A 27,843-nucleotide genomic window follows, 5' to 3' on the forward strand; every position below is an offset into this window, starting at 1 on the left:
CAGTGGACTGCTTCCGCTGTCACCCAAAGTTTTTGAACTTGTCACTGACTTATTATGAATGCGCTGCAGGTGACGTATAAGGGAGGATGTTCCGAGGTGGTTAACGTCCTTACCCCTACTTATTACAGCTTGACAAAGGGAACACACGGCTTGACACCTGTTGTCCGCATTTCTGGTGAAATACCTCCACACCGAAGAGCTGATTTTTTTGGTATTTTCACCTGGCATGTCAACGGCCATATTCCTCCCACGGACAACAGGTGTCTCCCCGGGTGCCTGACTTAAACAAACCACCTCACCATCAGAATCCTCCTGGTCAATTTCCTCCCCAGCGCCAGCAACACCCATATCCTCCTCATCCTGGTGTACTTCAACACTGACATCTTCAATCTGACTATCAGGAACTGGACTGCGGGTGCTCCTTCCAGCACTTGCAGGGGGCATGCAAATAGTGGAAGGCGCATGCTCTTCACGTCCAGTGTTGGGAAGGTCAGGCATCGCAAACGACACAATTGGACTCTCCTTGTGGATTTGGGATTTCAAAGAACGCACAGTTCTTTGCGGTGCTTTTGCCAGCTTGAGTCTTTTCAGTTTTCTAGCGAGAGGCTGAGTGCTTCCATCCTCATGTGAAGCTGAACCACTAGCCATGAACATAGGCCAGGGCCTCAGCCGTTCCTTGCCACTCCGTGTGGTAAATGGCATATTGGCAAGTTTACGCTTCTCCTCCGACAATTTTATTTTAGGTTTTGGAGTCCTTTTTTTTCTGATATTTGGTGTTTTGGATTTGACATGCTCTGTACTATGACATTGGGCATCGGCCTTGGCAGACGACGTTGCTGGCATTTCATCGTCTCGGCCATGACTAGTGGCAGCAGCTTCAGCACGAGGTGGAAGTGGATCTTGATCTTTCCCTAATTTTGGAACCTCAACTTTTTTGTTCTCCATATTTTATAGGCAGAACTAAAAGGCACCTCAGGTAAACAATGGAGATGGATGGATTGGATACTAGTATACAATTATGGACGGACTGCCACGGTTAGGTGGTATAAAAAAACCACGGTTAGGTGGTATATATTATAATAATAATACAATTATGGATGGACGGACTGCCTGCCGACTGCCGACACAGAGGTAGCCACAGCCGTGAACTACCGCACTGTACACTGGTTGATAAAGAGATAGTAGTATACTCGTAACAACTAGTATGACACTATGACGACGGTATAAAGAATGAAAAAAAAACCACGGTTAGGTGGTATATATTATAATAATAATACAATTATGGATGGACGGACTGCCTGCCGACTGCCGACACAGAGGTAGCCACAGCCGTGAACTACCGCACTGTACACTGGTTGATAAAGAGATAGTAGTATACTCGTAACAACTAGTATGACACTATGACGACGGTATAAAGAATGAAAAAAAAACCACGGTTAGGTGGTATATATTATAATAATAATACAATTATGGATGGACGGACTGCCTGCCGACTGCCGACACAGAGGTAGCCACAGCCGTGAACTACCGCACTGTACACTGGTTGATAAAGAGATAGTAGTATACTCGTAACAACTAGTATGACACTATGACGACGGTATAAAGAATGAAAAAAAAACCACGGTTAGGTGGTATATATTATAATAATAATACAATTATGGATGGACGGACTGCCTGCCGACTGCCGACACAGAGGTAGCCACAGCCGTGAACTACCGCACTGTACACTGGTTGATAAAGAGATAGTAGTATACTCGTAACAACTAGTATGACACTATGACGACGGTATAAAGAATGAAAAAAAAACCACGGTTAGGTGGTATATATTATAATAATAATACAATTATGGATGGACGGACTGCCTGCCGACTGCCGACACAGAGGTAGCCACAGCCGTGAACTACCGCACTGTACACTGGTTGATAAAGAGATAGTAGTATACTCGTAACAACTAGTATGACACTATGACGGTATAAAGAATGAAAAAAAAACCACGGTTAGGTGGTATATATTATAATAATAATACAATTATGGATGGACGGACTGCCTGCCGACTGCCGACACAGAGGTAGCCACAGCCGTGAACTACCGCACTGTACACTGGTTGATAAAGAGATAGTAGTATACTCGTAACAATTAGGATGACACTATGACGGTATAAAGAATGAAAAAAAAACCACGGTTAGGTGGTAGGTATATAATAATAAATAATACAATTCTGGTCGGACGGACTGCCTGCCGTGTGCCGACACAGAGGTAGCCACAGCCGTGAACTACCGCACTGTACACTGGTTGATAAAGAGATAGTAGTATACTCGTAACAATTAGGATGACACTATGACGGTATAAAGAATGAAAAAAAAACCACGGTTAGGTGGTAGGTATATAATAATAAATAATACAATTCTGGTCGGACGGACTGCCTGCCGTGTGCCGACACAGAGGTAGCCACAGCCGTGAACTACCGCACTGTACACTGGTTGATAAAGAGATAGTAGTATACTCGTAACAATTAGGATGACACTATGACGGTATAAAGAATGAAAAAAAAACCACGGTTAGGTGGTAGGTATATAATAATAAATAATACAATTCTGGTCGGACGGACTGCCTGCCGTGTGCCGACACAGAGGTAGCCACAGCCGTGAACTACCGCACTGTACACTGGCTGATAAAGAGATAGTAGTATACTCGTAACAATTAGGATGACACTATGACGGTATAAAGAATGAAAAAAAAACCACGGTTAGGTGGTAGGTATATAATAATAAATAATACAATTCTGGTCGGACGGACTGCCTGCCGTGTGCCGACACAGAGGTAGCCACAGCCGTGAACTACCGCACTGTACACTGGTTGATAAAGAGATAGTAGTATACTCGTAACAATTAGGATGACACTATGACGGTATAAAGAATGAAAAAAAAACCACGGTTAGGTGGTAGGTATATAATAATAAATAATACAATTCTGGTCGGACGGACTGCCTGCCGTGTGCCGACACAGAGGTAGCCACAGCCGTGAACTACCGCACTGTACTGTGTCTGCTGCTAATATAGACTGGTTGATATTTAAAGAGATATTAGTAGTATACAACAATACTATACTGGTGGTCAGGCACTGGTCACCACTCCTGCAGCAAAAGTGTGCACTGTTAATTAATATAATTGTACTCCTGGCTCCTGCTAACAACCTGCAGTGCTCCCCAGTCTCCCCCACAATTAATTATAAGCTTTTAATTTATACATTGATGACTGTGCAGCACACTGGGCTGAGCTGAGTGCACACAGACTGAGTCACACTGTGTGACTGACTGTGCTGTGTATCGTTTTTTTTTTCAGGCAGAGAACGGATATAGCAGAGAGAAGTGAACGGATATATTATATTAAATAAAAGTTAACTAGCAACTGCACTGGTCACTGACTGTGGTAAACTAACTCTGTCTGCGACTCTGCACAATCTCTCTCTATCTAATCTATCTATCTCTATTCTAATGGAGAGGACGCCAGACACGTCCTCTCCCTATCAATCTCAATGCACGAGTGAAAATGGCGGCGACGCGCGGCTCCTTATATAGAATCCGAGTCTCGCGATAGAATCCGAGCCTCGCGAGAATCCGACAGCGTCATGATGACGTTTGGGCGCGCTCGGGTTAACCGAGCAAGGCGGGAAGATCCGAGTCGCTCGGACCCGTGGAAAAAAAAGTGAAGTTCGTGCGGGTTCGGATTCAAAGAAACCGAACCCGCTCATCTCTAATTAGGATTAGGAATCGGGGAGGGAGGGTTAGGGTTAGGCACATAGAAGGGGAGGTTAGGGTTAGGCACCACTCGGGAGGGTTAGGTTTAGGCACCCACAAAGGAGGGTTAGGGTAGGGAGCAGAGGAGGGTTAGGGTAGTTTAAAGGAGGATGTCAGGATTCTGATGGACAGGATGCCGCTGTCTGTATCCTGACCGCCGGCATCCTGTCCGTCGGTAAATCATTCTGAATCCTCATGTGCTGCAATGATGCTAGGTGTACGAGGATACATCTGTATAAATAAGTGTTAAAAAAAATTTAGTGGAATGTCAAGTCATGGGGACATATTTACGATTCACATTTCTGTATATTTAGTAGTGATGTGCACCGGAAATTTTTTCGGGTTTTGTGTTTTGGTTTTGGATTCGGTTCCGTGGCTGTGTTTTGGATTCGGACGCGCTTTGGCAAAACCTCCCTGAAATTTTTTTGTCGGATTCGGGTGTGTTTTGCATTCGGGTGTTTTTAAAAAAAACAAAACCTAAAAAACAGCTTAAATCATTAATTTGGGGGTCATTTTGATCCCATAGTATTATTAACCTCAATAACCATAATTTCCACTCATTTCCAGTCTATTCTGAACACCTCACAATATTATATTTAGTCATAAAATTTGCACCGAGGTCGCTGGATGGCTAAGCTAAGCGACCCAAGTAGTGATGAGCACCGGAAATTTTTCGGGTTTTGTGTTTTGGTTTTGGGTTCGGTTCCGCGGCCGTGTTTTGGGTTCGAACGCGTTTTGGCAAAACCTCACCGAATTTTTTTTGTCGGATTTGGGTGTGTTTTGGATTCGGGTGTTTTTTTCAAAAAACCCTAAAAAACAGCTTAAATCATAGAATTTGGGGGTCATTTTGATCCCAAAGTATTATTAACCTCAATAACCATAATTTCCACTCATTTTCAGTCTATTCTGAACACCTCACACCTCACAATATTATTTTTAGTCCTAAAATTTGCACCGAGGTCGCTGGGTGACTAAGCTCAGCGACCCAAGTGGCCGACAGAAACACCTGGCCCATCTAGGAGTGGCACTGCAGTGTCACGCAGGATGGCCCTTCCAAAAAACACCCCCCAAACAGCACATGACGCAAAGAAAAAAAGAGGCGCAATGAGGTAGCTGTGTGACTAAGATAAGCGACCCAAGTGGCCGACACAAACACCTGGCCCATCTAGGAGTGGCACTGCAGTGTCACGCAGGATGGCCCTTCCAAAAACTACTCCCCAAACAGCACATGACGCAAAGAAAAATGAAAGAAAAAAGAGGTGCAAGATGGAATTGTCCTTGGGCTCTCCCACCCACCCTTATGTTGTATAAACAGGACATGCACACTTTAACCAACCCATCATTTCAGTGACAGGGTCTGCCACACGACTGTGACTGAAATGACGGGTTGGTTTGGACCCCCACCAAAAAAGAAGCAATTAATCTCTCCTTGCACAAACTGGCTCTACAGAGGCAAGATGTCCACCTCATCATCATCCTCCGATATATCACCGTGTACATCCCCCTCCTCACAGATTATCAATTCGTCCCCACTGGAATCCACCATCTCAGCTCCCTGTGTACTTTGTGGAGGCAATTGCTGCTGGTGAATGTCTCCACGGAGGAATTGATTATAATTCATTTTAATGAACATCATCTTCTCCACATTTTCTGGATGTAACCTCGTACGCCGATTGCTGACAAGGTGAGCGGCGGCATTAAACACTCTTTCGGAGTACACACTTGTGGGAGGGCAACTTAGGTAGAATAAAGCCAGTTTGTGCAAGGGCCTCCAAATTGCCTCTTTTTCCTGCCAGTATAAGTACGGACTGTCTGACATGCCTACTTGGATGCGGTCACTCATATAATCCTCCACCATTCTTTCAATGGGGAGAGAATCATATGCAGTGACAGTAGACGACATGTCCGTAATCGTTGTCAGGTCCTTCAGTCCGGACCAGATGTCAGCATCAGCAGTCGCACCAGACTGCCCTGCATCACCGCCAGCGGGTGGGCTCGGAATTCTGAGCCTTTTCCTCGCACCCCCAGTTGCGGGAGAATGTGAAGGAGGAGATGTTGACAGGTCGCGTTCCGCTTGACTTGACAATTTTCTCACCAGCAGTTCTTTGAACCCCAGCAGACTTGTGTCTGCCGGAAAGAGAGATCCAAGGTAGGTTTTAAATCTAGGATCGAGCACGGTGGCCAAAATGTAGTGCTCTGATTTCAACAGATTGACCACCCGTGAATCCTTGTTAAGCGAATTAAGGGCTCCATCCACAAGTCCCACATGCCTAGCGGAAACGCTCTGTGTTAGCTCCTCCTTCAATGTCTCCAGCTTCTTCTGCAAAAGCCTGATGAGGGGAATGACCTGACTCAGGCTGGCAGTGTCTGAACTGACTTCACGTGTGGCAAGTTCAAAAGGTTGCAGAACCTTGCACAACGTTGAAATCATTCTCCACTGCACTTGAGACAGGTGCATTCCACCTCCTATATCGTGCTCAGTTGTATAGGCTTGAATGGCCTTTTGCTGCTCCTCCAACCTCTGAAGCATATAGAGGGTTGAATTCCACCTCGTTACCACTTCTTGCTTCAGATGATGGCAGGGCAGGTTCAGGCGTTTTTGGTGGTGCTCCAGTCTTCTGTACGTGGTGCCTGTACGCCGAAAGTGTGCCACAATTCTTCTGGCCACCGACAGCATCTCTTGCACACCCCTCTCGTTTTTTAAATAATTCTGCACCACCAAATTCAAGGTATGTGCAAAACATGGGACGTGCTGGAATTTGCCCATATTTAATGCACACACAATATTGCTGGCGTTGTCCGATGCCACAAATCCACAGGAGAGTCCAATTGGGGTAAGCCATTCTGCGATGATCTTCCTCAGTTGCCGTAAGAGGTTTTCAGCTGTGTGCGTATTCTGGAAAGCGGTGATACAAAGCGTAGCCTGCCTAGGAAAGAGTTGGTGTTTGCGAGATGCTGCTACTGGTGCCGTCGCTGCTGTTCTTGCGGCGGGAGTCAATACATCTACCCAGTGGGCTGTCACAGTCATATAGTCCTGAGTCTGCCCTGCTCCACTTGTCCACATGTCCGTGGTTAAGTGGACATTGGGTACAACTGCATTTTTTAGGACACTGGTGAGTCTTTTTCTGAGGTCTGTGTACATTTTCGATATCGCCTGCCTAGAGAAATGGAACCTAGATGGTATTTGGTACCGGGGACACAGTACCTCCAACAAGTCTCTAGTTGGCTCTGCAGTAATGATGGATACCGGAACCACGTTTCTCACCGCCCAGGATGCCAAGGCCTCAGTTATCCGCTTTGCAGCAGGATGACTGCTGTGATATTTCATCTTCCTCGCAAAGGACTGTTGGACAGTCAATTGCTTGGTGGAAGTAGTAAAAGTGGTCTTACGACTTCCCCTCTGGGATGACCATCGACTCCCAGCAGCAACAACAGCAGCGCCAGCAGCAGTAGGCGTTACACGCAAGGATGCATCGGAGGAATCCCAGGCAGGAGAGGACTCGTCAGAATTGCCAGTGACATGGCCTGCAGGACTATTGGCATTCCTGGGGAAGGAGGAAATTGACACTGAGGGAGTTGGTGGGGTAGTTTGCGTGAGCTTGGTTACAAGAGGAAGGGATTTACTGGTCAGTGGACTGCTTCCGCTGTCGCCCAAAGTTTTTGAACTTGTCACTGACTTATGATGAATGCGCTGCAGGTGACGTATAAGGGAGGATGTTCCGAGGTGGTTAACGTCCTTACCCCTTCTTATTACAGCTTGACAAAGGCAACACATGGCTTGACAAATGTTGTCCGCATTTCTGTTGAAATACTTCCACACTGAAGAGCTGATTTTTTTGGTATTTTCACCAGGCATGTCAATGGCCATATTCCTCCCACGGACAACAGGTGTCTCCCCGGGTGCCTGACTTAAACAAACCACCTCACCATCAGAATCCACCTGGTCAATTACCTCCCCAGCGCCAGCAACACCCATATCCTCCTCATCCTGGTGTACTTCAACACTGACATCTTCAATCTGACTATCAGGAACTGGACTGCGGGTGCTCCTTCCAGCACTTGCAGGGGGCGTGCAAATGGTGGAAGGCGCATGCTCTTCACGTCCAGTGTTGGGAAGGTCAGACATCGCAACAGACACAATTGGACTCTCCTTGTGGATTTGTGATTTCGAAGAACGCACAGTTCTTTGCTGTGCTTTTGCCAGCTTAAGTCTTTTCATTTTTCTAGCGAGAGGCTGAGTGCTTCCATCTTCATGTGAAGCTGAACCACTAGCCATGAACATAGGCCAGGGCCTCAGCCGTTCCTTGCCACTCCGTGTGGTAAATGGCATATTGGCAAGTTTACGCTTCTCCTCCGACGATTTTATTTTAGATTTTTGAGTCCTTTTTTTACTGATATTTGGTGTTTTGGATTTTACATGCTCTGTACTATGACATTGGGCATCGGCCTTGGCAGACGACGTTGATGGCATTTCATCGTCTCGGCCATGACTAGTGGCAGCAGCTTCAGCACGAGGTGGAAGTGGATCTTGATCTTTCCCTATTTTTGGAACCTCAACATTTTTGTTCTCCATATTTTAATAGGCACAACTAAAAGGCACCTCAGGTAAACAATGGAGATGGATGGATACTAGTATACTTATGGATGACGAGCGACTGCCGACATAGAGGTAGCTACAGCCGTGGACTACCGTACTGCGTCTGCTAGTATAGACTGGATGATAATGATATAAAAATATATATATATCACTACTGCAGGACAGGTATATATTGTATAATGACTGACCTGCTGGACACTGTCAGCACTGCAGACTCCTAAACTACTAGTATGAAGAAGATATAAAAAAAAAAACCCACCACAGGTAGGTATACAATTATGGACGAGAGACTGCCAGTGCCGACACAGAGGTAGCTACAGCCGTGGACTACCGTTCTGCGTCTGCTAGTATAGACTGGATGATAATGATATAAAAAATATATATATATCACTACTGCAGGACAGGTATATATTGTATAATGACGGACCTGCTGGACACTGTCAGCACTGCAGACTCCTAAACTACTAGTATGAAGAAGATAGAAAAAAAACAAACCACCACAGGTAGGTATACAATTATGGACGAGCGACTGCCAGTGCCGACACAGAGGTAGCTACAGCCGTGGACTACCGTACTGCGTCTGCTAGTATAGACTGGATGATAATGATATAAAAAATATATATATATCACTACTGCAGGACAGGTATATATTGTATAATGACGGACCTGCTGGACACTGTCAGCACTGCAGACTCCTAAACTACTAGTATGAAGAAGATAGAAAAAAAAACCCACCACAGGTAGGTATACAATTATGGACGAGCGACTGCCGACACAGAGGTAGCTACAGCCGTGGACTACCGTACTGCGTCTGCTAGTATAGACTGGATGATAATGATATAAAAAATATATATATATCACTACTGCAAGACAGGTATATATTGTATAATGACGGACCTGCTGGACACTGTCAGCACTGCAGACTCCTAAACTACTAGTATGAAGAAGATAGAGAAAAAAAAACCACCACAGGTAGGTATACAATTATGGACGAGCGACTGCCGACACAGAGGTAGCTACAGCCGTGGACTACCGTACTGCGTCTGCTAGTATAGACTGGATGATAATGATATAAAAAATATATATATATCACTACTGCAGGACAGGTATATATTGTATAATGACGGACCTGCTGGACACTGTCAGCACTGCAGACTCCTAAACTACTAGTATGAAGAAGATAGGAAAAAAAAACCCACCACAGGTAGGTATACAATTATGGACGAGCGACTGCCAGTGCCGACACAGAGGTAGCTACAGCCGTGGACTACTGTACTGCGTCTGCTAGTATAGACTGGATGATAATGATATAAAATATATATATCACTACTGCAGGACAGGTATATATTATATAATGACGGACCTGCTGGACACTGTCAGCACTGCAGACTCCTAAACTACTAGTATGAAGAAGATAGAGAAAAAAAACCACCACAGGTAGGTATACAATTATGGACGAGCGACTGCCGACACAGAGGTAGCTACAGCCGTGGACTACCGTACTGCATCTGCTAGTATAGACTGGATGATAATGATATAAAAAATATATATATATCACTACTGCAGGACAGGTATATATTATATAATGACGGACCTGCTGGACACTGTCAGCACTGCAGACTCCTAAACTACTAGTATGAAGAGGATAGAAATATAATGAATGACGGACCTGCTGGACACTGTCAGCAGAATGCGTTTATAGAATAAAAAAAAAAAACACCACACGAGTGTTTAACTTTTTCAGGCAGACAATATACTGGTGGTCACTGCTGGTCAGTCACACTGGCACTCTGGCAGCAAAAGTGTGCACTGTTAAATATGTACTCCTGCTATAACTGCTCCCCAGTCTCCCCCACAATTAAGCTGTGTGAGCAGTGAGCACTACTCAGCACAGTCAGATATACATAGATGATATTATCATGCAGCACACTGAGGCTGAGCACAGATATGGTATGTGACTGTGTATCGTTTTTTTTCAGGCAGAGAACGGATTATATTAAATAATAAATAAAACTGGTGGTCACTAGTATAACTATCAGCAAAACTCTGCACTCTCTGAGTACTCCTAATGCTCCAGTAAATCAAGTGTCTCACTCTCTATCTAAACGGAGAGGACGCCAGCCACGTCCTCTCCCTATCAATCTCAATGCACGTGTGAAAATGGCGGTGACGCACGGCTCCTTATATAGAATCCGAGTCTCGCGATAGAATACGAGCCTCGCGAGAATCCGACAGCGGGATGATGACGTTCGGGCACGCTCGGGTTAGCCGGGCAAGGCGGGAAGATCCGAGTCTGCCTCGGACCTGTGTAAAAAGCGTGAAGTTCGGGGGGGTTCGGTTTCCGAGAAACCGAACCCGCTCATCACTAGACCCAAGTGGCCAACACAAACACCTGGCCCATCTAGGAGTGGCACTGCAGAGTCAGACAGGATGGCAGATTTAAAAAAAATAGTCCCCAAACAGCACATGATGCAAAGAAAAAAAGAGGTGCACCAAGGTCGCTGGATGGCTAAGGTAAGCGAACCAAGTGGCCGACACAAACACCTGGCCCATCTAGGAGTGGCACTGCAGTTTTCTAGCGAGAGGATGAGTGGTTCCATCCTCATGTGAATCTGAACCACTAGCCATGAACATAGGCCAGGGCCTCAGCCGTTCCTTGCCACTCCGTGTCGTAAGTGGCATATTGGCAAGTTTACGCTTCTCATCAGATGCTTTTAATTTTGATTTTTGGGTCATTTTACTGAACTTTTGTAGTATAATTGACGACACAGAGGTAGAGCAGTGGACTACTGTACCATACTGCTATATATATATACTGGTGGTCACAGCAACATTCTGCACTGTCCCCTCCTACTATATACTGCGCACAACTAAAATGCAGCACAGGTATGGATGCATAGTATACTTGACGACACAGAGGTAGGTAGAGCAGTGGACTACTGTACCGTACTATATATATATACTGGTGGTCACAGGAACATTCTGCACTGTCTCCTCCTACTATATACTGCGCACAACTAAAATGCAGCACAGGAATGGATGCATAGTATACTTGACAACACAGAGGTAGGTAGAGCAGTGGACTACTGTATCGTACTGCTATAAATATACTGGTGGTCACAGCAACATTCTGCACTGTCCCCTCCTACTATATACTGCGTACAACTAAAATGCAGCACAGGTATGGATGGATAGTATACTTAACGACACAGAGGTAGGTAGAGCAGTGGACTACTGTACCGTACTGCTATATATATATACTGGTGGTAACAGCAACATTCTGCACTGTCCCCTCCTACTATATACTGCGCACAACTAAAATGCAGCACAGGAATGGATGCATAGTATACTTGACGACACAGAGGTAGGCAGAGCAGTGGACTACTGTACCGTACTGCTATAAATATACTGGTGGTCACAGCAACATTCTGCACTGTCCCCTCCTACTATATACTGCGCACAACTAAAATGCAGCACAGGTATGGATGGATAGTATACTTAACGACACAGAGGTAGGTAGAGCAGTGGACTACTGTACCGTACTGTTATATATATACTGGTGGTCACAGCAACATTCTGCACTGTCCCCTCCTACTATATACTGCGCACAACTAAAATGCAGCACAGGTATGGATGCATAGTATACTTGACACAGAGGTAGAGCAGTGGACTACTGTACCGTACTGCTATATATATACTGGTAGTCAAAGCAAAATTCTGCACTGTCCCTGTCACAACTGAGGGTTTTGGCTGACAAGAAAAAGCCTCAGTTGTAGGGGCTGAGAGGAACTTAAACCGGGGAGGTTTAATCAGACCCCTGGACATGTAAGTGTTAAAAGGAAACCCGAAGGTGTGACCATGACAACCAGGTAAAAGTCAAAATAAAAGTTTATTAACAGACTCCGTGTAAACAAACAGCATTCAAGGTAATTAATGGCAATGGTAAATAATATGATTCCTGGAGCACTCTGACCATGAAATGGTTACACAGGACACTGGTAGGTAAGAACAGCTGTTACAGTCCTTAGATGGAATAACCTTACCAGGCCTGGCTGTAGTAGTGAAGATATCCAAGGAACATGCCAGTAGATGGAACAGATGAAGTTGGTAACTTGAATCAGCTGTTGTAATTGCTGGATGGAACCAGCCAGGTGGTAAGACACGGAGTGGATGCGGAATGGAATCAGCCAGATGATAAAGTCACTGAATGAATGCTGGGTGGAACCAGCCAGGTGATGAAACACAGAGTGAATATAGTAAGATGCTAGGGAACGTGGAAACAGAGGAATTGAAGGATGATTACCGGTGGTAGTGGATACTGCTGGAAGCAGATGAAATAGCTGGAAGCTGGAAACTGGATCAGCCACGGAGGACTGCAGAGTCAGGCTGCACCGCAGGATGGTAGACAGGTGCGGGTCTCTTTGGTGGATGCTGGAGACAGGAGCTGGAACCTGGAAACACAACCACAGGAGAGAGACTGGAACAAGGTATGACAAACAAAGCACTGACCATTTCCTGGCCCAGGCACAGGATACTTATACCTGCAGCAATGCAGGCATTGGCTGGGCAATTATGCAGATTTCCAGAGGCAGTGGATTGGAGGAACTGAAGCATGTGATTAGATCCAACATGGCTGCGCCCATGTCAGAACTTGGAGGGAAAACTGGCTTGGGAAACCATGTGGAAACATAACTGTAATGGCAGCGCCGGCCACAGAGGACAGGAGACGCCAGACTGACAAATGTATGCTGAGACTCGTGGATGACAACGGAGGCCGCGGCAGGCATGGAACACCACACTGACAACCTGCACCTATAACACAGGAGCGGCGGCGGAGGCCGCGGAGAATGGGAGACGCCATGCAGGATTCAAACATGGCGCCGCTGTGACAGCATCTCAGCGTGATAGGAGGAATGTGCAGTATGTGGACACAGATGAGATCCGGCCTTGGAACGCTGAGCGAGCCTCAGGAGACATCTGAAAGGCAGGTAATGGCGTCCAGATACCCGGATCGTGACAGCACCCCCCCTTTAGGAGTGGCCCCAGGACTCTTCTTAGGCTTTAGAGGAAACTTCGAGTGAAAATTCCGGACCAAGGCATGAGCATGGACATCAGACGCATTGGTCCAAGAGCGTTCTTCAGGACCATAACCCTTCCAGTCAATAAGATACTGCAACTGACCGTAACGGAAACGTGAGTCCAGAATCTTGGCCACCTCATACTTGATTCCCCGTTGAGTCTGAACTTTAGGAGTTGGAGGAAGTGCAGAATGAAACCGATTCAGGATCAGCGGTTTCAACAGGGAAACATGGAATGTCCTGGGTATTTTCAAGAAGGGAGGTAACTGGAGTCTGTAAGCAACAGGATTGATGATGATGACTTGTTCAATTTTAAAAGGACCGATGTAACGAGGAGCAAATTTCATGCTGGGAACTCTCAACCTCAAATTCTTCGTGGACAACCATACTCAATCACCCACCTTGAGAGCAGGAACCGCTCTACGCTTCCTATCGGCAAACTTCTTGTACCTAAATGAGGCTTTAAGCAGGGCTGCGCGGACATTCTTCCAGTTGTTTGAAAACTGACGCAAGGTGACATCCACTGCTGGAACAGAAGTTGCTGGAAGCGGTTGGAATTCTGGAACCTTAGGGTGAAATCCGTAGTTGATGAAGAATGGTGTTGAGGAGGATGAGGAATGGTATTGATTGTTGTGGCTAAACTCGGCCCAAGGAAGGAGTTGAACCCAGTCATCTTGGGAGGAAGACACATAAATGCGGAGGAAGGCCTCCAAGTCCTGATTCACCCTCTCGGTTTGACCATTGGTCTGAGGATGGTAAGCTGTAGAAAACTTTAACTTGACTTGGAGGGCTTGACACAAACTTCGCCAAAATTTGGCTACAAATTGTACTCCACGATCGGAGATGATCTCTTCAGGAAGACCGTGAAGTCGGAAGATCTCTTGGATAAACACTTGGGCCAACTTGGAAGCTGACGGGAGACCGGTGAGGGGTATGAAATGTGCCATCTTGGTGAACCGGTCAACTACCACCCAGATGGTATTAAACTTATTGCATATAGGCAGATCTGTGACAAAGTCCATCGACAAATGGGTCCACAGTCGACTGGGAACAGATAATGGAACCAGTTGCCCCGCAGGAGACTGGCGGGGAACTTTGTGTTGGGCACACTTTGGGCAAGAGGCAATAAACTCCTTGACGTCCTTCTTCAGAGTTGGCCACCAGTAGGACCTATAGATAAACTCAAGGGTTTTCTGAATGCCTGTATGTCCGGCAAAACGGGAAGCATGGGCCCAATGCATGAGCTTCTTCCTTAACACCGGCTTCACAAAACATTTCCCTGGTGGGGGCGTAGAGTCCATCCCTACCGTGGAGAATGCCAACGGATTAATAATAGGATGCTTCTCTGAAGACTCTGACTCGTTTTCTTGCTCCCAAGAGCGGGAAAGGGCATCGGCCTTGCGATTCTGAGAGCCCGGACAGAACTGGAGTTTAAAGTCGAACCTGGAAAAGAAAAGTGCCCATCTGGCCTGACGGGGGTTAAGACATTGTGCGCCTTTCAGGTATAAAAGATTCTTGTGGTCGATAAGTATCGTGATTAAATGAGAAGCTCCCTCCAACAGATATCTCCACTCCTCAAGAGTGAGCTTGATGGCTAGCAACTCCTGGTCGCCAATGGCATAGTTGCGCTCAGCTGGGGAGAACTTCCGGGAGAAGAAACTGCAGGGATGTAGATGGCCATCTTTAGCCCTCTGGGATAACACCGCTCCTACTCCAACGGAGGAGGAATCCACCTCTAAGATGAAAGGAGAGTCAGTGTCGGGCTGTTTCAGAACTGGTGCAGAGATGAAACGTTGTTTTAGAAGATGAAAAGCTTGCGTAGCTTCTTCAGACCACTTGGATGGGTTAGTAGCCTTCTTGGTTAATGCAGTGATAGGCGCCACAATGGTGGAAAAGTCTCATATGAACTTTCTGTAATAATTGGCGAACCCTAAGAACCTCTGGACCCCTTTGAGGGTTAAGGGTATCGGCCAATTCTGGATTGCTTGTAGTTTCTCAGGATCCATCTCTAGTCCGGAACCGGACACAATGTAACCTAGGAACGGAATGGATTTAACTTCAAAGACACATTTCTCCAATTTGCAATAGAGATGATTGACACGGAGACGGGACAGAACCTTCTTTACCCAGAAACGATGTTCCTCTAGATTATTGGCAAAGATGAGGATATTATCTAGATAAACCACGACATGGCGGTATAAGATGTCTCTGAAGATCTCATTCATGAAATGCTGGAAGACAGCTGGAGCGTTGCTCAATCCGAAGGGCATGACGAGGTACTCATAATGTCCATCACGGGTGTTAAAAGCGGTCTTCCACTCGTCACCCTCACGGATCCGGATGAGATTGTAGGCACCCCTCAAATCCAACTTTGTAAAGATGGTTGCTCCGCTGACTCTATCGAAGAGCTCTGTAATCAAAGGTAAAGGATACCGGTTCTTGACGGTAATGTCGTTCAGACCTCTGTAATCGATGCACGGTCGCAGACCACCATCCTTCTTCTTAACGAAGAAGAAGCCTGCGCCAGCTGGAGAAGAAGAAGGTCGGATAAAACCTTGTGCCAGGTTCTCTTTGATGTACTCCTCCATGGAGTGCATCTCAGGCAGAGACAACAGGTAAGTTCGGCCTCGAGGTGGAACCTTCCCTGGAATGAGATCAATTGGGCAGTCCCATTCTCTATGAGGAGGAAGGATGTCAGCAGAAGCCTTACTGAACACGTTCGTGTAGTCTTGATATGGAGGAGGTGGAACATCAGACGACCTGGGGAAAGAAGAACAAACAGGAAGCACTTTGGACAAACAAGTCTTAGCACAGGAGAGACCCCATGCTAGTATTTGCGTAGTCGTCCAGTCAATCGACGCATTGTGGAGACGGAGCCATGGAAGGCCCAAAACCACTGGATGTGTGGCTCTTGGAATCACTAGGAAGGAAATAAATTCTGCATGAAGAACTCCCACTCTCAGACGAACTGGTAGAGTCCTTAGAGAAATAACTGCGTCAAAAATCTTGCTTCCATCTACTGCAGTTAAGGACATGGACGAAGGAAGTCACTCGGTGGGTAGGGACCACCGTTTAACATAAGCTTCGTTTATGAAATTCCCAGCTGCTCCGGAATCAAGGAGGGCAATTATGTTCCTGTAACGTTGAGCAATTTGGAGCGAGACTGGGAGATTACAATCATGAGGAGATGGAGAGGAGACCATTACTCCTAGCCGGCCCTCTCCTTGGCGAGCTAGGATTTGGAGTTTCCCGGACGTTTGGGACAGGCATTGATAATGTGAGACGGAGCTGCACAATAGAGACAGAGAGACTCAGAGAGACGTCTTCGGCGCTCAGCGGGAGATAGACGGGAACGGCCAATTTGCTTGGGCTCATCCTTGGATGGAGACGGTTGACGAAGAGGAGGAGCAGAAGATTTTGGAGCAGACGATCTTCCTCGCTCGGTTGCTCTCTCTCTGAAACGTAGATCAACATTCGTGCAAAGAGAAATTAGCTCATCCAACTTAGAGGGCAAGTCTCTGGTAGCTAACTCATCCTTGATGCGTTCTGATAAGCCATGCCAGAATGCAGCATACAGGGCCTCGTCGTTCCATGCCAGTTCGAATGCCAGGATTTTGAACTGTATGAGATACTGTCCCACAGCACGTGTTCCCTGGCGTAAACGGAGAATCTCAGATGAAGCAGAGGTTACCCGGCCTGGCTCGTCGAAGATGCGCCTGAATGTTGCCACAAAGTCCGTATAGGAGGCAGCAGGGGATCAGACTTCTCCCATAAAGGTGATGCCCAGTCAAGGGCTAAGCCGCTGAGAAGGGAAATGATATAGGCAATTTTAGTACGGTCGCTGGGGAAATTGCCAGGCTGAAGCTCAAAGTGGATTTCGCATTGGTTAAGAAATCCCCTGCAGAACCTTGGAGATCCGTCAAACTTTGCTGGCGTTGGGAGATGAAGACGTGGAATGGAAATGGGTAAGGTGGGTGGGGTTACAGCTGGTGTCACTGTAGTGGACGCACCGTACGTGCCAGGTCCACGGAGGGTCGTATGAATCCCATCCAGCCGCGTAGAGAGATCCTGGAGACAGCGGATGATGTGGCATTGTGCAGCCTCCTGATGTTCGAGTCTGGCTGCGAGTTCTTGCATCGGCCTAGCCGCTTGATCCTGGTCTCCGGCTGGATTCATATGTTCAGTGCTTACTGTCACAACTGAGGGTTTTGGCTGACAGGAGAAAGCCTCAGTTGTAGGGGCTGAGAGGAACTTAAACCGGGGAGGTTTAATCAGACCCCTGGACATGTAAGTGTTAAAAGGAAACCCGAAGGTGTGACCATGACAACCAGGTAAAAGTCAAAATAAAAGTTTATTAACAGACTCTGTGTAAACAAACAGCATTCAAGGTAATTAATGGCAATGGTAAATAATATGATTCCTGGAGCACTCTGACCATGAAATGGTTACACAGGACACTGGTAGGTAAGAACAGCTGTTACAGTCCTTAGATGGAATAACCTTACCAGGCCTGGCTGTAGTAGTGAAGATATCCAAGGAACATGCCAGTAGATGGAACAGATGAAGTTGGTAACTTGAATCAGCTGTTGTAATTGCTGGATGGAACCAGCCAGGTGGTAAGACACGGAGTGGATGCGGAATGGAATCAGCCAGATGATAAAGTCACTGAATGAATGCTGGGTGGAACCAGCCAGGTGATGAAACACAGAGTGAATATAGTAAGATGCTAGGGAACGTGGAAACAGAGGAATTGAAGGATGATTACCGGCGGTAGTGGATACTGCTGGAAGCAGATGAAATAGCTGGAAGCTGGAAACTGGATCAGCCATGGAGGACTGCAGAGTCAGGCTGCACCGCAGGATGGTAGGCAGGTGCGGGTCTCTTTGGTGGATGCTGGAACCTGGAAACACAACCACAGGAGAGAGACTGGAACAAGGTATGACAAACAAAGCACTGACCATTTGCTGGCCCAGGCACAGGATACTTATACCTGCAGCAATGCAGGTATTGGCTGGGCAATTATGCAGATTTCCAGGCAGTGGATTGGAGGAACTGAAGTATGTGATTATATCCAACATGGCTGCTGAGACTCGTGGATAACAACGGAGGCCGCAGCAGGCATGGAACACCACACTGACAACCTGCACTTATAACACAGGAGCGGCGGCGGAGGCCGCGGAGAACGGGAGACGCCATGCAGGATTCAAACATGGCGCCGCTGTGACAGCATCTCAGCGTGACAGGAGGAATGTGCAGTATGTGGACACAGATGAGATCCGGCCTTGGAACGCTGAGCGAGCCTCAGGAGACATCTGAAAGGCAGGTAATGGCGTCCCCTCCTACTATATACTGCGCACAACTAAAATGCAGCACAGGTATGGATGCATAGTATACTTGACACAGAGGTAGAGCAGTGGACTACTGTACCGTACTGCTATATATATACTGGTAGTCACAGCAAAATTCTGCACTGTCCCCTCCTATATACTGCGCACAACTAAAATGCAGCACAGGTATGGATGCATAGTATACTTGACGACACAGAGGTAGGTAGAGCAGTGGACTACTGTAACGTACTGCTATATATATACTGGTGGTCACAGCAACATTCTGCACTGTCCCCTCCTACTATATACTGCGCACAACTAAAATGCAGCACAGGTATGGATGCATAGTATACTTGACGACACACAGGTAGGTAGAGCAGTGGACTACTGTACCGTACTATATATATACTGGTGGTCACAGCAACATTCTGCACTGTCGCCTCCTACTATATACTGCGCACAACTAAAATGCAGCACAGGAATGGATGCATAGTATACTTGACGACACAGAGGTAGAGCAGTGGACTACTGTACCGTACTGCTATATATATACTGGTGGTCACATCAACATTCTGCACTGTCCCCTCCTACTATATATTGCGCACAACTAAAATGCAGCACAGGTATGGATGCATAGTATACTTGACGACACAGAGGTAGAGCAGTGAACTACTGTACCGTACTGCTATATATATATACTGGTGGTCACTGCAAAATTCTGCACTGTCCCCTCCTACTATATACTGCGCACAACTAAAATGCAGCACAGGTATGGATGCATAGTATACTTGACGACACAGAGGTAGGTAGAACAGTTGACTACTGTACCATACTATATATATACTGGTGGTCACAGCAACATTCTGCACTGTCCCCTCCTACTATATACTGCGCACAACTAAAATGCAGCACAGGTATGGATTCATAGTATACTTGACGACACAGAGGTAGAGCAGTGGACTACTGTACCGTAGTGCTATATATATATATACTGGTGGTCACAGCAACATTCTGCACTGTCCCCTCCTACTATGTACTGCGCACAACTAAAATGCAGCACAGGTATGGATGCATAGTATACTTGATGACACAGAGGTAGGTAGAGCAGTGGACTACTGTACCGTACTGCTATATATATACTGGTGATCACAGCAACATACTGCACTGCCCCCTCCTACTATATACTGCGCACAACTAAAATGCAGCACAGGTATGGATGGATAGTATACTTGACGACACAGAGGTAGGTAGAGCAGTGGACTACTGTACCGTACTGCTATATAATACTGGTGGTCAGCAAAATTCTGCACTGTCCTCCTACTATATACTACAATGCAGCACAGATATGGAGCGTTTTTCAGGCAGAGAACATACATATTTTCAGCACACTGAGCACAGATATTTGCAAGCATACTGAGCACAGATATTTGCAGCACACTGAGCACAGATATTTGCAGCACACCGAGCAGATATTTGCAGCACACTGAACACAGAAACTGAGAGACTGCTGCACGTCCTCTCGCTATCATCTCCAATGCACGAGTGAAAATGGCAGCGACGCACGGCTCCTTATATAGAATACGAATCTCGCGAGAATCCGACAGCGGGATGATGACGATCGGGCGCGCTCGGGTTAACCGAGCAAGGCGGGAGGATCCGAGGCTGCCTCGGAACCGTGTAAAATGGATGAAGTTCGGGGGGGTTTGGATCTCGAGGAACTAATATTTCATCACTAATATTTAGCAACTTTTTGACATTTAACATATTCAATTGTGGTCGGCGTTTTCGCCCGTTTTTCGGATGAGTTTGCATTTGCCGTATTCAATTTAAGCCCCATTTTTTCGACTGGTTGGAATATCTGAACATGTTGAAAAAGTGTATTGACGTCGAATTCGCCGGAGATGCACGGATTTTTATGAATTTGCAGGAGTTTTCCCCATTTATTGTCCCGCTTTTTAAAAAGTCGGATTGGCATGTCGAAGATGGGACTATAAACAGGCGAAAACGCCCGCAAATTGAATAAGGAACTGACGTATCCTCTCCGTCGGAGAGGATCCGACAGCAATTGAATATACCCCAGGTAACAAAGAAAATAAATTCAATTTTTTGGCATCTTATACAAACCAAATGGCAGAAATCCACTTATCTGACAATCTGAATGCTGTCGAGTGTAGAATATTGTTATTTTAAACTGAATAGGCTGCTCTGGGGTCACAGGCTACCATCAGTTTCATTAAACTACAGCTTAACATATATAACTACAATATTTCTATTTCAAATGTAAAAAAGTCTGGATGGGAGTTGGAGCAGGTCAATGTGGAGAACGTGATTTTACAATGTTGCAGGTACAATAGAAATACGTTATAGCTGAGCATTAGCATTCCTAAGCTGGAATAGACAGCATGAAAATCAGGAGTAGAACGCAAGTCAGTTTTGTAGGTGCATCTTGTGTGTTTCCTCATGCACTGTAGCTGAACTTACACAATTAATGGGCAAGACAAAGACACAGGGGGTGATTCAGATCTGATCACTGTGCATTTTTCGCCCAGTGGGCTATCAGGTACTAACTGCGCATGCGTATGCACCGCAATGTGCACGCGCATCGGACAGCAACAAAGGGCATTGCTGGTCGGCAATGGGATGGTGCGAAAAATCCGATCACACGTGCGTTCGTAAGGTGATTGACAGGAGGAAGCCGTTTGTGGGTGGTAATTGACCATTTACTAGGAATGTCTGGAAAAACGCAGGTGTTCCCAAGCGTTTTCAGGTAGGGTGTGTGACATCAGCTCCGGCCCCAATCAGCCTGTTCTCATCGCACTGTAGGAGTAAGTCCTGGGCTGCGCAGAGACTGCACACAGTGGATTTTTGCAGCTCGGCGTACTCATGCGATCGCACACTTGCACAGCCAATATACACTCCCCCTGTAGGCGGCAACTAACTGAACGCAAGACAGCAAAGTTAGCAGCCCAGCGATCAGATCTGAATCATTCCCATAGGGAACTCAGTGGCTGAACGTCTATAACTGGGTGGTGTTTGCATGTAAGCAAAGATTAGCAAGGATGTGTCAATGGACTTGCAAGCTATGCAAAGTTGGGAGTAAATGGCTGACTGTCATTTGCTGCCATCCCTCCGCCTTAACAATGCTGAAATTGCGGTCGCACTGCAGTTTCGATGTGATCACAAAAAACAGGGAAGTCTCCTGCCGGCGCAGCTTGGCTGCACCCGCAGGAGGCCATTCGCCATTTTTGTGATCACATCGGTTGCGTGTGATATCACGCAGCTGCCCTGATCATGCCCCCATTACGCCCACCGTTTGGCACCGACCCCCATTTCCCTGCCACTGCCCTCACAACGCTCCATCTCCGCCTTGGAAACAGAGCATTGCCTCCCCCCTCCCGCCCCGCGAACGCCTCTGCTTGATTGACAGAAAGAGGTTTTCGCATTATCTGTGGTGCGCCCGCAGTAAATGCGGGTTAATGTGCAGGACGGCTATTGCGCATGCGCCCTTTGGGCATTCACAAAAATTTCGGTTGGATCGTTATTTGCGATCCAACATGAATTATCCACATAGTTCCCATATATACAATGCAGGTGCAATTACAGCCAACTGGCGCTCATCTCTGCATTGGACCTGTGGTCATATAGAAGTGCATGGAAAAAACAACAATAACAGTACATTTTTTCCTCCTGCCTTTTGGAGTCTTCTGTGTATCTGGCAGGGCCGGATTATAGGAAGGGCGACAGGGGTGGTCGTCCCCGGGCCACCACAGATTAGGGGCCCCCACATACAGTCCCCCGAATCAGCCACCAACATTGATAAAATCGGAGCACAGCATTTAGCTGTGTCTCCGTTCTACCCCAGTCTGCGGCAGCCGAGGAGCTCCTCATATTACAGCATGATGAATCCCCCTTCATGCTTCATTAAGTGGTTGTGGTCGGCTGTGGGATAGTGACTCGCAGGATTTGACTTCTCATGAGACACTGTCCTACAGCCGCACTCTCCCAGTGGGTCCCGTCCCACTCTGCCTGAAGGTGTGTGGGTGTGCTGCGTGCTTCTCTCTCTGCCTCAATTAGGGGCCAGAGTAGTGACTGTGCACGCATGATAGGGGGTGTGGGGGATGTGGTTTCACATTGTTATTTGGGTGGTCCCCAACAACTTGGTTGCCCTGGGCCCCCACAAGCCTTAATTTAGCACTGGTATCTGGTCTTATGATGAAACATCCCATATCTTTACACATAAATTGAATAAAGACACTTACCTGTACCTGCACTGCTTCCGCTGAAAGCTCCAATGCTCAGCTTATAATTGTCCTCTTCTCCTAGCAAAGCGAAGGAAGCATAGCTTGCAAAACTATAGTTGTTTTCAAAATCTGTCAGGTCAACTCGAAGCTCATTGGTTCCTGAAGGGTTAAACATGTGCAAAGTCACAGATGAAGCACAACGGAACTTGGTGTCGGTAAAAGCTGCAGCCGCTGCATCGCAGCACTTTGTATACAGATTCAGATTTAGAGGTCAATCCAATTAGGTGCAAAGGATGCGATGAGCCATTGTCGCCGGCAACAGCACCTGATCTCGCACCCCTGATTTCTGTCCAAATTCACGTAAAATGGCTTGGAGCCCTACGGGGCAGCGAGCACTTTTGTGCGAGTTCAGACAGCCATAAAGTGCGGCGGCTGTTGCGATGACTCATGGGTGCAAGTTCATCGCAGATATTTGGATTGACCCCTAAGTCACACACAGATGCACAAATGTCCCAAATCAAATTGATAATTTTGAGCAAAATAGACACTCAGAGCGACTTGAGTGCTAATTCACACAGCTGGTGATCAAGTCTGAACTGCGCATGCGCTGGTGCCGTAGTGCGCCGGCACATGCCAGAGATGCGATCGGCATCTCTGTCCAGCGATCGCCTCTGCCTGATTGACAGGCAGAGGCGTTCGCTGGGTGGGAGGCAGCGGGCCGCCAGCGTTGGGCCACCGTTTTGGGGGCGCAGTCTGGGCAATGCAGGCGTGCCCCGGAATGTGCGGGGGCGGTCCGCAGTGGCTGCGTGACATCACACGCAGCCCCTGTGACCCGGAGAACAACAGGAAACTCCCTGCCAGCGTGCAGGAGCTGCGCTGGTAGGGAGCTACTCTACAGGTACAAAAGCATCACCGCCGTGCAATGCTTTTGTGCCTGTGTGGCGGGAGGGCCCAGACATGCGGGGTGGACTAGCCCTGTGCTGAGCATCCCCCTGCATGTCAGGGTGGCTGATCGTAGCCATGCAAAATTTCTGAATTAGGCCCTTAGTCCCGTGGGACCTGGTGCACTGGGAGGGGCTATTTGCCATGACTTGAGCAAATATGTATGAGGACACATCTGTATTTACATAAAATGGCTTCTCTGTCCATGTTTTTCAGAAACTAGTTTGCTCAAGTCAAGTTGATAATTTGTAGTCTGGAGACACTGCCATCTCAGAATTTTGTGCGAGGGTGGTTCAATAAGTAAAGTGACAAGAACTCTTATGTGGGTAATGTTCTCTATTTAATTCTGATTTCTCACCAGGCCAGAGCAGGTAGACCACTGCTTCCCCTTGCGCCCATTAGACTGTGCCTCATATAAGTCATACTGTCCTAACCTCAGCTGTAAGATGGCGGGGCTGGCGGAAACATTGTTAAACATTGAGGTGCGTAGTGTAATCAGATTTTTGCATCAGCAGCTGATATTCATCGCCAGCTTGTCATGGTCTACGCTGACAACGTAAACGTGCACCAAACCCCAACATGTCTCCGCGACATGACGTAATCACCAAACACTTCAAAAACTTGGCAATGAATTTCAATTGCTGATGTGTCTTGTAGATGCAGAAATCTGGTCACACCACGCACCTCAATGTGTGATCAAGTTTCCGCCAGCCCCACCATCTTACAGCTGGTGTTAGGACAGTATGACTGATATGAGGCGCAGTGTGATGGCCGTGAGGGGATTCAGTGGTCATACTGCTCGGACCTGGTGGGAAATTAGAACAAAATAGAGAACATTACACATGTGAGGGGTCTTCTTATCTCACTTACTGAACAACCCTCGTGCATTAATTCATCTGTGAGCAGGACTAGCTGTGTCTGGGTTCACTCACTAGAGACCCAGGCTTTGCTAGGTATGCCAGCCACACTTGGATTTTCCAGTTTGGAGAGTGTCTAGCACTCCAGAAAGGTCTCCTCTGTGAGTGAAGCAGGTGAGGCAGAAGGATAGAAGCAGCACAGCATGCATATTTGGAATGGGACTGACCCCACCGTCGTGGACACTCATAGCACTCAGTGCTGCCTTGTGGCACTAGAGCCAAGGAACACCTGAACAAGACCATAGATTAAAAAAATACACGTTTGTACGGTACGTGAAGGTAATGAGTCAGTTACCTGAAGATGTCAGTCTGTGAATGTTATCATTTCCTAGCCAGAACTCGTTCAGTTGGTTGCCAAAGCCTCGTTTGTAGTCATCCCATTCTCTGAAAAAATTTACAGTGCCATCGCATCGTTTCTGAAAAACCTAAAGGTTTACAGCAGGTTTAGGACCCTTGGAGATTCCCAGACAGTACAATAAGGATAGTTGTAAATTACAACTTCAGTACGGAGGAACCACCTGTAGTGAGACTGGAAGATGACAAAGTCCTGACTGGCACTATGGTTAGTGGCCAAAACTGGAGGAATGGTACCAGCAGTTTTGAGGGTAATGTGTTGCTTTGCTGATACCGCATGCGGTTAAGATACCCGTCAATCAGGGAGAGGCATTCGCAGTTAATACGGGCCAACTGCATTAACTGCTCGCGCATACGCTGGATGGGACATGCACGTGCACAGTGCGCACTGTACACAGAAATTGCAGTCGCACAGCAAATTAGGCCCTAAATCCACTAGTTCTTATACTGTACTTAATTCTACTTTGTAACAATGACCATTGTCATTGTATGTACTAGAACTAATGTGGAATTACAAACAAGTCTTCTGTCTTAGGTTGCAAAATCTTAACCTTGTGTAGGGAGGTTCCTATTCTAATAAATTAACCTACAACGGAGACCCCTGGTCTCTTCCCACCCTGTAAACGGTGGTGAGACACCTCTGTTTTCACAAATGGTGGCTGTTGCTGCTCCCTCCCCCCAAACGGCAGCAGACTACCTTTTGAGAAAGTCACGTGAAGCGTGACAAAAGGCGTTAAGTACTCCACCCACACATGCATCATCATATTCGGCATTGATCTGCTGTTGCACCGGTGGATACTTGCATCTAAATGGGACTTAAGGGAGTGACAGGACCCAGGGACCCTCGGAGACTGCTATACATCAGTAAGCGGATGGCTGCGCAGCCAGCTTCACACTAGTAAGTGCGCCTACATATATACTCGAATTTATTATATTCCACCTCCCGAAAACCTCTAAGTGACTGTGCATCTAACACCTGATTAACCAATGAGAGCAACCTAACGCTGCCAGGCACACTATTGATCATGGACTGCCTGTGTCAGGAAATATACCTGTTTAACTAAACAACCTCGTTAGGTTAATCAAGCACGTGCTTCATAAACCTGCATCCTCTGTGCAATACACATCGTTCAAGCAGGATTTGAACTTATTTGTTTCTATACATAACAATTGACTGCCCTATACAACTGCCCTTTACTATTCATGAAGCAGGATCAACCTTTTGATACTTTGTTTGAGCTGTGGATACAATAATTACCATGATCCTATAACATTAACTTCTTTCCTTCCAATACCGTTGAATGGGTTCATGTTTAAATATGTGTCTCATCAATTAAGGCTGTTTGCTGTGTTTTGAGGGACGATATTCCCTTTTTCTCATACATCGTAGAGGATGCTGGGGACCACATCAAGACCATGGGGTATAGGCGATTCCGCAGGAGCCATGGGCACCCTTAAGACTTTTCAATGGGTGTGAACTGGCTCCTCCACTATGCCCCTCCTCCAGACCTCAGTTTTAGAAATGTGCCCAGGCAGACTGGATGCACTCTGAGGAGCTCTACTTAGTTTCTCTGAAAAGACTTGTTAGGTTTTTTATTTTCAGGGAGATCTGCTGGCAACAGACTCCCTGCTTCGTGGGACTGAGGGGGCAGAAGCAGAACCAACTTCCTAAAGAGTTTCATGGCTTTGCTTCTGGCTGACAGGACACCATTAGCTCCTGAAGGGTACTGAACGCTAGCCGTGTCTAGATGCTCACTCCCACAGCACACCGTCACCCCCCTCGCAGAGCCAGAAGTCAGAAGACAGGTAAGTATGAGAAGAATGAACTTCTATCAAGTAAGTGACGGCTGAGGTCTGGCGCGGCTGGCGGGAGCGCAGCGTGCCATTGCTGCCCACACACACAGGCACTGCAGGGTGCAGGGCACGGGGGGGGGGGGGGGGCGCCCTGGGCAGCAAAATATACCTCAAAACTGGCTAAAAGGGGGCATAAGGTGCCGCTGGCACAGCCCTACCCCCGCCAGTATAAATATTACTGTGATTACTGAGTGTAAGGACGCGCCATCGCGGGGGCGGAGCTTCTTCCTCAGGCAGCCAGCACACTGCTCAGCGCCATTTTCTCTCTCTCCTCAGGCTGCAGAGAACATGCTGGTCCTCTCCTCCACTTCTGACAAGTACAGGTTGATATTTGGGGGGGCACAGGGCGTTGTGGTGCAATTTTATAGTGTGATTAACTATATAAAAGTTCTAGTTGGCTGTGGGCATTCTGTGTTCACACTCATTACGGGCGCTAGGATTGTGAACTGGCTGCTCCTATACTTTGTTCCTCTGATAGATTTTACTGTGGGTCTGTCCCCAAATAAGTACCAGTGTGTCTGTGAGTGTGCTGTACATGTGTGAGGCATGTCTAAGGCAGGGAGTTCCTCCCCGGAGGAAGCCATTTTAGAGACACAGACTTGTAATGTGGTGGCGCTGCCGGCACACCAAGAGCCTGCATGGGTGAAAGAGATACGTGACAGTATGCATCTGATTAACCAAAGATTAGATAAATCTGAATCTAAGGCTGCATGCTGGAGAAAATCTGTGGAAGATGT

At 47.0% G+C, this 27,843-nt stretch overlaps 1 protein-coding gene across 1 annotated transcript in view; it reads right to left on the minus strand.

Annotated features, from left to right (window-relative positions):
- LOC134958344 (ficolin-2-like) overlaps positions 1 to 27,843 on the minus strand; it is a 74,754-nt gene that overhangs the window by 6,986 nt on the left and 39,925 nt on the right. The window contains exons 7-8 of the mRNA XM_063940889.1: positions 25,194 to 25,323; positions 23,058 to 23,198 (exon numbers count right to left, since the gene is read on the minus strand). Coding sequence (XP_063796959.1) covers positions 23,058 to 23,198; positions 25,194 to 25,323 — 271 coding nt within the window. The remainder of the gene's footprint in view (positions 1 to 23,057; positions 23,199 to 25,193; positions 25,324 to 27,843) is intronic.

Source organism: Pseudophryne corroboree, chromosome 9 (genome assembly GCF_028390025.1).
Source record: "Pseudophryne corroboree isolate aPseCor3 chromosome 9, aPseCor3.hap2, whole genome shotgun sequence".
NCBI classification, from domain to species: Eukaryota; Metazoa; Chordata; class Amphibia; order Anura; family Myobatrachidae; genus Pseudophryne; species Pseudophryne corroboree.